This window comes from Rhinopithecus roxellana, chromosome 2 (genome assembly GCF_007565055.1).
Source record: "Rhinopithecus roxellana isolate Shanxi Qingling chromosome 2, ASM756505v1, whole genome shotgun sequence".
In the NCBI taxonomy this organism is placed as follows: domain Eukaryota; kingdom Metazoa; phylum Chordata; class Mammalia; order Primates; family Cercopithecidae; genus Rhinopithecus; species Rhinopithecus roxellana.
In genome coordinates this window covers 142182646-142194907 of record NC_044550.1, presented here as the reverse complement: position 1 = coordinate 142194907, position 12262 = coordinate 142182646, and the positions used below count along the sequence as shown (strand labels likewise).

Genomic DNA, 12262 nt, shown 5'->3' with positions numbered 1-12262 from the left:
TTAACTTTAAGTCCTGCACCTACACAGATGTCAAAGCAGAAATAAGCTGGTCTGATTTTTTCTAAGTTACAATTATTTATTTATGTATGTATTTATTTATTTATTGAGATGGAGTTTAGCTCTTGTTGCCCAGGCTGGAGTGCAATGGCACGATCTCAGCTCATTGCAACCTCCGCCTCCTGGGTGCAAGTGATTCTCCTGCCTCAGCCTCCTGAGTAGCTGGGATTATAGGTGCCCACGACCACACCCAGCTAATTTTTTTGTATTTTTAGTAGAGATGGGGTTTCACCATGTTGGCCAGGCTGGTCTCGAACTCCTGACCTTCAGGTGATCCGCCCGGCTCAGCCTCACAAAGTGCCGGGATTACAGGTGTGAGCCACCACACCTAGCCGAGTTTTAAAATTTTTAAAATTTTTTGTGTGTGGTTATTAAATTTCCTCAATTTAAAAATTAATAAATATAAACTCATAATGTATTTGTCATCATATACTTACTGTAATTAAGAATATTAACTTAGGGCCAGGCGCAGTGGCTTACACCTGTAATTCCGGTGCTTTGGGAGGCCTAGGTGGGCAGATCACTTCAGGTCAGGAGTTCGAGACCAGCCTGGGCAACATGGTGAAACCACATATCTACCAAAAATACAAAAATTAGCCGGGCATGGTGGTGCATGCCTGTAATTCCAGCTACTCAGGAGGCTGAGGCAGGAGAGACAGAGGTTGAACCCGGAGGCGCAGTGAGCCGAGATTGCACCACTGCACTCCAGGCTGGGCAACAGAGTGAGACTTGATCTCAAAACAAAAACAACAAAAAAGAATATTAGCTTGTAGATTCTTAAGGCTGGTTTCCAGAAATATGACTGTGAACCAAGTTTCCTTTCCCCATTAATAACTTTTCTCCAGTTATTTTTTGTTGGTTAAACAAAAAGACAACAAATAAACACAAGCCCATCAGTCACTCTCAATTTTCTGCACTTGCATTCTTTGATTCTAAGCATCTTTTATGTGATTCCTCATTAAGTTTACTGAGGCATTACGTTTATGGGGTTCTTTAATTTCTGTGGAGAGCTCTGTAAAGACACTGGCCACCACCAGAAGGTCACAGGGGAAGAGAACTAAAGAATAGACTTTGGTTTTTATTGTGTGCCAGTGAAACAATCAGCCTCATTTCCTTTCGGGTTCTTGAGGTTGTCTGCCAAGAACCCACAGGGCTGCAAAGAGAATTCTCTCTCCTGTCTGTCTTTAAGACTAAATTAGCACAGACTCTGAATTTTAAAGTTTTTCAATCAACCCAATGAAACCATCACTGGAAAATTTTAACACTGGCAATAAAAACTAACTATCCCCACTGATCTCAGGGGTTGGTGGTGGTAAAATAAAATAACAAAGTGACACTGAAATCACTTCCTTTCTCTACACCAGCTTCCACCTGTGAATCTGGGCTTTGGGAGAGAAGAAAGATGAGATGAAATTGAAGAGAAACAGAAAGGGTCACTCTGGAATGATGTGGACTCACTCAAAACTGGGAAGTAGGCCAGGCGCGGTGGCTCATGCCTGTAATCCCAGCACTTTGGGAGGCTGAGGTGGGCCGATCACTAGGTCAGGAGTTCGAGACCAGCCTGGTCAATATGATGAAACCCTGCCTCTACTAAAAATTCAAAATATTAGCCGGGCGTGGTGGTGGGCACCTGTAATCCCAGCTATTCAGGAGGGAGGCAAGAGAATCATTTGAACCTGGGAGAGAGAGGTTGCCGTGAACCGAGATTGCGCCATTGCACTCCAGCCTGGGTGACAGAGTGAGACTCCATCTCAAACAAACAAACAAACAAACTGGGAGGTGAAATTAAAGCTGCCTAAGGGATAACCAGCTTGACAAGGGATGCTGGTTCTATTTTCCCACTGGAAAAGAAAGGGAAGTTGGTTTCAATAGCAGGGAATGATCCTGGCGTGGAAGAATTTCTGACACAGAGAAGCTATGGAGACTTACATGTGTGGAATCCAAGGACCCCCTGTCCCCATGTTATTTAAAGAGTATTCCCTGCGCTTGGCTGGGCGCGGTGGCTCATGCCTGTAATCCCAGCACTTTGGGAGGCTGAACTGGGCGGATCATCTGAGGTCAGGAGTTCGGGACCAGCCTGGCCAACATGGTGAAACCCCGTCTCTACCAAAAATACAAAAATTAGCCGGGTATGGTGGTGCACACCTGTAATCCCAGCTACTCAGGAGGCTGAGGCAGGAGAATTGCTTGAACCCAGGAGGCGGAGGTTGCAGTGAGCTGAGATTACGCTCCATCCTGGGTGACAGAGTGAGGCTCTGTCTCGAAAAAAAAAAAAAAAAAAGAAAGAAAGAAAGAAAAAGAAAGAGTATTCCCTGTGCCACTGTGATAAAAATACGGGAGAAATGTAGTTAGTGCATGCATGCACGCTTCTAGTTTCTATAGTTATATATTTCTTTAGTGTGTAAAGGAAAAATATAACAGACTCCCCTGTGTCAGCTGATGTGAGCTTCATCTTTCCAGTTGTCCAAAAGACCTTGGAGCCATCCCTGACAATTCCTTCTATCTCACAGCTCACATTCATTCCAACAAGCGATCTGGATCTATCTTCAAATTATACCCAGAATCAGCCATTTCTTACTACCTACAAGGCCTCCATGCTGCATGGGGCCACGGTTATCTCTTGTTTAGAAAGTGCAATTGCCTGCAGCGGAGGGTGTGACAGTGCAACCTGCAGACCTCCCTCCTACTCCTGGGAGCATAAATGCCGGACTTTGAAATCCAGCCTTCAGCCTCCCACAGCTCCTCCCTGCCAATCACTGGTGCAGCAAGGCACTAAGGCAGACCTGTTCCTGGAAGATGAGGTCTCCTTTGTCAGCAGCCTTTGGCTGAAGGTCTTTCCCCTGGCTTCGCCCAGCCTTTCCCAGGTCATACTGTAGTCTAGGACACTTCCACTCATTTTTCTCTCCCTCTTTCCTTCACTGGGATGGGACCGGCATCTTGGTCTAATGGTTCTCCCAGCCTTCCTGGGCTCCCTCCCCATTTTCTCTCACACACACTTCCCCTAATGAAATCCTTGCACATTTAAGCCCATGTAAGCCCATCTTGGTGTCTGTTTCTGGGAGGGCACAGACTAATGCTCATTCTAACCAGTCTCCCTGCCCTTGGTCCTCCCAGCCAATTTTCTACCCAGGAACTAGAGGGGTCCTATTAAAGCACAAATCAGATTCTGTCACTTCTTTTCTCAAAATGCTACAATGGTTTCCCCATTTCACTAAGTCAAACCCAAGGTCCTTATGAATGTCTGCCACTTCCCATCACCACTCTGGTGTCCTCTTCAACAACTCTCACCCGGAGCTCACTCCTCTCCATCACGGGCATCCTGCTGTTCTGTGTTCATACCAGACACTCCTGCTTCAGGGCCTTTGCATGAGTTCTCCCTTGGCCTGGAATGAGCTTTACTCAGGTTCCTGCATGGCCAACACTCTCATCTCCTTCCAGGATTTGCTCACATGTCATCATCTGCCCAAGGCCCCCTCACTATCCTACTTAGCACTCAGCCTGCCCCTCACACCCATATTCCTGATTCCTGATCACCTCTTCCTGTTCTACTTTGTCTTTTTCCCATGGCACTTGTCACTTTCTGAAATACCAGATATTGCCTTCCACATCCCCTCTCCATGAGGCTGGAAGTAAGGTATTTCAAGATGATGGGGTCAGAAAATGTGGGCTCAGCAGTGTGCTACCCATGAGAGCCCCCTGGGACGAGTCTCCTGTGTGAGCAGAATGTTCATGCTGCACTTTGTGAGAGCGAAAGGTAAACCTTTTTGTTCTAAGTCATACTGATACTTAGGGGTGGTTGTTCTTTTATGACATCTAGTGCTAATCACCTAACTAATACTAACCTATTTTCCTCCTCCTCCTCCTCCTCCTCCTCCTCCTCCTTCTTCTCCTTCTCCTCCTTCTCCTTCTCCTTCTCCTCCTCCTCCTTCTTCTTCTTCCTTCCTCTTCCTCTTCTTTTTTTTGAGATGCAGTCCCACTCTGTTGCCCAGGCTGGAGTGCAGTGGCACAATCTCAGCTCACCGCAACTGCCACCTCCCTGGTTCAAGCAATTCCCCTGCCTCAGCCTCCCGAGTAGCTGGGATTACAGGTGCTTGCCCCCATATCTGGCTAATTTTTTTTTTTTTTTTTGTATTTTTAGTAAAGACAGAGTTTCATCATCTTGGCCAGACTGGTCTTGAACTCCTAACCTCAGGTGATCTGCCTGCCTCGGCCTCCCAAAGTGCTGGGATTATGGGTGTGAGCCATCGTGCCCAGTCATCTATTTTATTTTTCAAGGAGCAGGAGGGTGATGGTCTAGATGATCCTGCAAAGTCCCTCCCTGGACTACAACATTGGAGTGCTCATACTTGGGTTATTCCAGAGAGGCAAGAAGAAATAGCCTCAAACAAAAGCTTCTAGGGGTTGCCATGAACATATTCTCAGTGATAGCTGTTCATGAAGGCAACCTTCATGGGTTCCTAGTATAAGTCCTGCCTGTGACATTTACAAAATCCACTGCTGCATCAGCTGCCTCTGATTTCAGGAAAGCACAGAGACCTGGTGTATCAGTCTCTCATGGAGGAGGTGGACTGGGGCATGCCTGGACTGTGCGGTAAGTTAGGCATGTTTCAGATGGAAGAGTGAGTCATTATTTGGAAAATAAGACAAATATTATTTCCAATTTTCTTAACTATTGTAAGTAAGCAAAGATAGATTGAATTCTTTGTATTATGTTTTGCAAGAAGGGCTGGAAAACTTTAGTGCTGCAAGTGTGAGAGAAGACCATCCTTGCACATATCAAGAGAAATAGAATATAAAATTCCAATGAGATATTTTTCCACCTACTATACCGACACATAATAACGACAATGATGACAACTAACGTTTCTGAGTGCTTACTAAGAGCTGGGTTCTATTCTAACTCAGCTTAGCCTCAGAGCAAAGCTATTGGTAGGTATGTAAATTATCCCCGGTGTACAGATGAGCAAGCTGAGGCACAGAGGGGCTAAGTAACTTGCCCAAGGTCACACAGCTACTAAGTGGTAGAGATGGGATGCACACCATAACATAAATGGATCATCTTCAAGAGATAATATTAAGTGAATTAAGCAAGGAATAAGAGTGTGTTTAGTATGCTACCATTGGGTTGAAAAAGTATGTGTGTATTTATGTACATGTCTATCCATGTGCATACACATATACTTATACATCTGTATATTTATATATAGCTGCATCTATAGATCTATATCCATATCTACATGCTGTCTCTGATAGAATCCTTAAGAAACTGTTAAAAGTGGTTGCCTCCTCTGAGGAATTAAATGACTGAGGAAACGGAGGTAGTAGAAGCTCAATTTTCTCTCTCTGCTCTTTCGTGCCATTTGATTTGAATCGCATGCTTTAAATTAGCTATTCGAAAAGATAAATAAAAATGTATTTACTTTATTGACTGAAAGAAAAAATTGCAAAAGTATATAATCCAACCTGAGACAAGGAAACAGTTCTCTCCATGAGCGTCTTGGTCCGCTTAAAGCCCGGGTCACTTTCTGCAAGGACATTCATGGTTTTCTTGCCGATGAATTCCAACGCATCAAGGCCTCCAGTTAAGACGCTTTTACCCTGCAGATGAGATAACTGCATGAGATTAGATTTTTAGGTTTTGCTGTTTCGCAGTGGTCAGCAACTCCTAGGTAACTGGCACTATCTTCAAATATTAAAATCAATATAAAGTCACAATTTTTTCTCATCAGGAAAAAATTATCATCCATTTAACCCTATTTTCTTTTCCTTGGAAAAACATATGTTATATAATTTGTAGGACATACAATGTTATTAAAAATGATGCTTAGAAAAAAACAAAACATATGTTTTGGCTCTCTGTGTATGAATAGATATTTATCTAAGACATAAAATTAACAGGTGACCCAATTGCTGTTTTCTGTTTAAAAAAATTTTTAACCCAAGTAACAGAGTTGCTTGGAGCAGCCTATTAAAATGTCAAGTAGTCCTGCTAATTTAGGGACTTCTTTAATCTAGGGCCCTGGAGGGTAAGACCTTCAGGCTGTTTCAGACGGTTCTTGCATACTCTCAGAAACTAGCAATAACTGCCTATAATTAGTATATCCATGAAATAAGACGTGTTGATTTCCTTGTACTTCTGGCTTTAGAAACTGGTGTATTATATAGTTACCCTTCTGCAAATCCCTTTGTCAGTCATTGTTGCCTTTTTTAAAAGATTGAAAGAACCCAGACTTACTCACATAAACTATTCAAGTGAACAGAACTGTGTACATTTCTTTGCAACTCTTTCATACATATACTCCAACTGTATAATTGCAATTATAATATGCATACATCTGCCTTTTTTCCCACCATACATAAAAATGATATAAATTTTATTTTATTATATTATTACTGATATGCAATTTCCAATCTTCATAATTATCATTTAAATAGAAATACTGAATTTCATAGAATTAATATACTTTATTTTCATCTTGGGCATTTAGACTGCTTTAGATTTGGGAGCCAACCAGTAATCTTGCTATAAATCAGATTTTTCAGTGCGCACACTTCAGGGGTATGATGGGACAGCAGCAATTCATTTCTGTGTAATTTGACTTAGTGCCTGCTAACATCCTGCGAAAAATTATCTTATTGAGAATAAAATGGTGGAAGAAAGGACATAGGGATTTGTGTTAAGGATAGACCTGGAGGGGTAGTGTCTGGAACTTGGGAAAGAGGGGTCAAGAAGGTTGGAGAGAACCCAGAAAGGAATGTGAGGCTGCTGAAGACAAACTCAAGAGTGCTCTCTTGGTAGCTCAGATAGGCCGTGAATTCATTTCTTATACCAGAGATATTGACAGAGCTCCAATCATTTCCCATCCTACAAACCCCCCACAGGGGTGGTTGACTTTTATTGCTATTTGACTCCTAAGACAGATTTGCTGCTCCTCCTCCACCCCACCCCAGTCTAGAGGTCCTCAAACAGCAAAGAGAACACCGGTCATTTTCTATATTTCTGGCATGTCCTGACCCCAAGGTCTGGGTGAGATACTCTCATGTTTGACTGCAGCCCTCACCTCTTCCCTAATTACATTGTGTTTATCTGTCCAGTCACCTCAGTCCTTCAGGATATTGTGCCCTCTTGTTTGTCAGCATATATCCAAGATCCAGCACAGATCCTGGAACATAGTGAGGGCTAATCATGTTTCTGTTGTTGTTTTTCTTTTAATGAATGAATGAATGAATAAATGGGACATGAGCCATATTTTTAGAAAAACTAGTTAGTTTACACAGCAAGAAATAAACCTTCACATGTGTAATCCCAGCACTTTGGGAGGCCAAGGCGGGAGGATCACCTGAAGTCTAGAGTTCAAGACAAGCCTGGCCAACATGGTGAAACCCCGTCTCTACTAAAAACACAAAAATTAGCTGGGTGTGGTGGTGGGCACCTGTAATCCCAGCTACTTGGGAGGCTGAGGTGGGAGAATCGCTTGAACCAGGGATACGGAGGTTGCAGTGAGCCGAGAATGCACCACTGCACTCCAGCCTGGGTGACAGAGTGAGACCCCACCTCAAAAAAAAAAAAAAAAGAAAGAAAAGAAAGAAATCTTTCTCCCTGACCCTGAGGACCAGCTAGCTACCTTATCTCAGTTGAGATGCCTCCCTTTTTTCAATATTCACCAATGTCTTGTTGCTAATATTGAGCTTCTTTTAAGAGGTAGGCAGGGATCGGGGTGGGGGTACACTTAGGGTGATATAAGAAAGAGGAAGGGTGGGAATGAAGAGGTAGGGAAGAGGGAAGAACGCTGGTCTCCGGAAACACTTCAGAAACACATTTGGGCTGTTTTTCCTGTCTTGTAAATGGTACTTTTTATTTAAACAGTTTAATGCTTTTTCAAATTTAGGGGTAAGATAAGAAGAGCATTTAGGAAAAACAGTTGTCCCAGCTCTGACAAAGAGTTCTCTCTCCCTCAACCAGAGGCTGTCCTTGCTGCAGCTGGAAAGGACTCTGTTAAATCAGACTGAAAAATGTTCCTTCCAAACAGCTCCTTTCTTTTAAACATAAAATATATTTCATTTTGCCCTTATTATTTTGAATCCAAGGTTATGTCTGCTTTGTAGCAGAAAACATAAAAAAAAAAAAAAAAAAAAAAAAAAAAACCATAATCCAAAGTTCTGAGCAAGGCCATCGTTTCTCTGATGTATCTAGGTCACTGGTAAATGGAAATATCAAAAGAAGGCCCTGGGAAATACAGGGGAAAGACAGGAAGCAGCCAGCGACTCACAGTGTTTTGAACCACATTGGTGATGGCAGACAGCATACCCCGAGAGGCCGATGAAGGGGAGGTGGGTGGGCTTTCTGCAGGGCCCTGATCTGTGGCTGCATCTGTTACTAAAGAGAAGAAAGAAATCCTTTAAGAGTTCATGTTGCTGATCTGAACTTGGAAACCCTCTGATTATGCACACCGTGTAATAAAGTCCAAGAACACCCAAAGGAGACGCATCACTCACTTGCAGGGACTCCGTTTTCAGTGTCTGGTTGGGCCCCTTCAGAAGATCCAGAATTTACACCATGAATCCGTAGAGTGGCCCCTGCTTTTTCCTTGACTGCCGTCAATCCATGACCTGTTGGAAATAAAAATATGGTTCATGGATACATTAGAAATCCATGGTCTGCAAGTCTGCCACCTAATCTTACAAAGCTGTTTTAAGTTGTAGAAATACAGTGTTTTGTTTGTTTGTTTTAAGACAGAGTCTCGCTCTGTCACCCAGACTGGAGTGCAGTGGTGCAATCTCGGCTCACTGCAACCTCTGCCTCCTGGGTTCAAGTGGTTCTCCCGCCTCAGCCTCCCGAGCAGCTGGGATTACAGATGTGCGCCACCACACCCGGCTAATTTTTGTGCCTTTAGTGAAGACCGGGTTTCACTAAATGTTGGCCGGGCTTGTCTTAAACTCCTGACTTCAGGTGGCGACCCACCTCGGCCTCCCAAAGTGCTGGGATTACAGGCGTGAGCCATCGCACCTGGTATGTAAAAGTACATCCTGATTGAAAGAAAGAAGAATCCCTGCTCCCTGAGATGTGGGTTCCAATATGAGCTCAGTTTCACCCCTGCCTTGTTGAATGACCTTGGAGAAGTTACCTAGCCTCATTGCGTTATTGTGACGTACAAATGAGATACACGTAGGTAAAGTGCTCCCAGATGCTTCACTGTTTGCTTTTGCTTCTCACACCACCCAGTCATCAACCTGGAATTCTAAGCTCAAGACACTGTCTTTGTATAGTGTACCTGTCTCATCCTCTTTACTCTTTTGTAGTTCCTTATGGAAGATACTCTTCGTTCATTTTTTTGATTCCTTGCAGGCTTAGCACATGGCAGATGATCAATTAATATTGGTTGGATTGAAATCAACTGAGTCTCAGAGTGTTTCTTTAAAGCATTAGGCCTTCCTTTAGGCATGGAGAGTGAAGGTTCTGGAGCCGACATCCCAAAATCAAAAGGCAGGTCAGCGGAGAAACCAGGAAGGCCACCCAACAGCCCTGACGGCTGTCTTAAACAATAATGCCCTGACAGTTGTCTTAAACAATAATGATACAGATCAGCTTTAACGGTAGTCAGGCAGGCGAAGGGCACAGGTTTTACTCCATCTGAGCAAGGACAATACCCACATTCCCTAGAGCCTGGCACAATGGTTATTCAATAACTATTTGGTAAATACAGAGCTGACCTTCCTACCCATGTGGAAAAACCCCAACCTTCGACCTGATAGGGACATAGTCTTGTCTACATTTTATTCTGGAGAGATTTTCCTCCCTTTGAGGCCTTCACGATGAGTTATAGCTTTTCTGAATTGTCAAATCACTGAAGGAATGAATAGCCTACGGATGGTCCGAAGTGGCTGTCTGACTTCTTGAAGGAGAAACAGCACAGGCTGCCATCATCCTGAGCACTCACGAAGAAAATGAAAGATTTCTCTCGGGACCTGGGTAACCTCCGGTTGCTAAAACACAAGGCAGTAACATGAGGAAAAACTTCCCAAGTCCCAACAGAATTTAAGAGCTAACTAGAACCACCTAGTCTCAGAAGGCACTCTTAAAATAACCAGTTGTCCATTTCCTGAATAAGAAAGGGGAAGACATGGATGACTCCCAAACCTAAAGAGTAGCATTTTAGCAGTTGTAACCTTATTTATCCTAGTGATCTTAGCATAAACAAGGCACTGATATTTGACAAATATAGAAGGGATTATGTCCAATGGAAATACACTACCTAGAAAATCCTGAAAGTTAAACATTATTTACAACTGTAATTACATATAGAAATATGTGTTTCTATTCATGTGCAGATTAGACACAGTTCAAATTAATTACTGAGTTACTTGAAAAAATAAAGGTGTACTGTGACTGCTAATGCTTGAATTAATTATCTCTAGCTTCCAATGAATTTCAAGCATTGTTTCTTTTTTTTTTTGTAAAGCTGAACTTTACATTTCTAGTAGAAATATATCTAGTAGAAACTTGTTGAAGTTTCAATAACACATTTAAGTTAGAGGATAGAATATCTAACTCTTTTACATATTGCGTCCAACTTCCCTGCCATTAAAAATATATATAATATGCATTTTCCAAAAGGAAATAATGTGCCTCCAAATCTGTGATTCTCATCTAGATTTCTGAGAGCCAAAATCAAGGAAAAAAATGAGGTCAAGGAGGCTGGGAGGCACCATCTTCTCCATCTTCTTTGCTTAAGCCATGCAAGAAAGATGATCACACATCCTTCCCTGAGACCGTTTCAGGAGATAATGAATCTCATATTCAGTATCTCTTCTTTCACCTTCTCCATCCCTTGCAGGTTAGGATAATGTCTGGTTCTTTTTGCAGGAAGAACGGCTTCTCGCCATCTCAGAACATAAATGATTACAGATATGTATATATGAGCTGCCTCTAGAAAAATCACTTTGTTTCTGGAAGGAAATACAATTTTATGTGCATATAAACGGGATCTATCTGTTTAACAATGAAAATAGGCTGCTATTCCAACTACATTTTCTTATTAACAATTCTTTTTCTGAATTTTTTGTTAGGGAAAGTACCTTTTTACTGCATTCTGCTAGAAATATAAAGTTCAGCTTTACAAAAAAAAAAAAAAGAAAAAAGTAAAGTTCAGCTTTATATTTATGTATGAGCTATAATTTTTCATAGCTAAGGTTTAGACACTGTGCCACGCCTTACTCTAGAGAGTAACCTCAAAAACTTTACTTAGTGTGACATCTAGTGTCCAGAACAAGAAAACAGTAATATGAAGTCCCTGTTGCCTTTTGATTGGGAGTGATTCATCTCCAGAGGTACTGACTGGGACCTACCAATAAGAGAAAAACAATAAATATGAATAATACCATAAGGTACAGTATACATGGATTAATTTCTTCACGTGTCATCCCAAACCCCAAGTATCCTCAAAATCTGAAACCCCTCTAAATTCCATGGTTCTAAAGATGGAATATCCTCTACTCTTTGGCTCACTGCAATAGAAGGTGAGTGCTGCAAAGAAGATGAGAACGTCGTACAAATGCTGTGATAATGTATCATTTTAAAATAAATGCCGAATGATTGGCTGGTATTTAATTTACTACCTATACTCGAATGGAAAACACCTTAAACTTAGGAGTCAGGAGCCTTGTGGAGGATTTCTGCTCCCATCATTTATTAGCTGTGTAATACTGGTGAGCTGCTTAACCTCGCTGAATGTCTGCTGCTATGCATTCTCTGAAAGGAGGATTACCTCTCAGAGTTTTGCGAGATTATTAAGAAGAAACATGTGAAACCTCTGCTACAGACAACATTTATTGAGCACTTACTATGTCCTAACACTGTACTAAATACTTTTAGTACAGTACATTATCTCATTTAACCTTCTCAACGACCTTATGAGGTCCCTTAGGATATTAGTGTACTCATTTCACAACTGAGAAAACTGAGACCTGGTGAGGTGAAATCACTTTCCCAAGGTCCTAAAACCAATCAGTGACAAAGGCGAGATTCCAACTCAGTCCTTCTGACTCTAGAACCCACATGTGTAATCACTATGTTATGTCAAGAAAGTTTTGTTGCCATTTATAGTTGAATAAATGTCATTTTAATCCCGTTTCTATAACTCTTTGGAAATCAGATCCTTAGTTTGGAGCTTCCTACTTTTTAAAACATTGTTTTATTCTAAAATGC

The 12262-nt window shown here is 42.0% G+C and overlaps 1 protein-coding gene across 7 annotated transcripts in view; it reads right to left on the bottom strand.

The window, feature by feature from the left end:
• Positions 1 to 12262, bottom strand: part of FAM114A1 (family with sequence similarity 114 member A1) — a 79645-nt gene that overhangs the window by 34116 nt on the left and 33267 nt on the right. For 5 of the 7 annotated variants that reach the window (XM_010365805.2, XM_030923163.1, XM_010365806.2 and 2 more), the window contains 3 exons: positions 8554 to 8667; positions 8328 to 8434; positions 5521 to 5655 (listed from right to left, as the gene is read on the bottom strand). In XM_010365805.2, coding sequence (XP_010364107.1) covers positions 5521 to 5655; positions 8328 to 8434; positions 8554 to 8667 — 356 coding nt within the window. Of the gene's footprint in view, positions 1 to 5520; positions 5656 to 8327; positions 8435 to 8553; positions 8668 to 12262 lie in introns of those variants that run through there. The other 2 variants (XM_030923159.1, XM_030923170.1) reach the window with 2 other exon arrangements.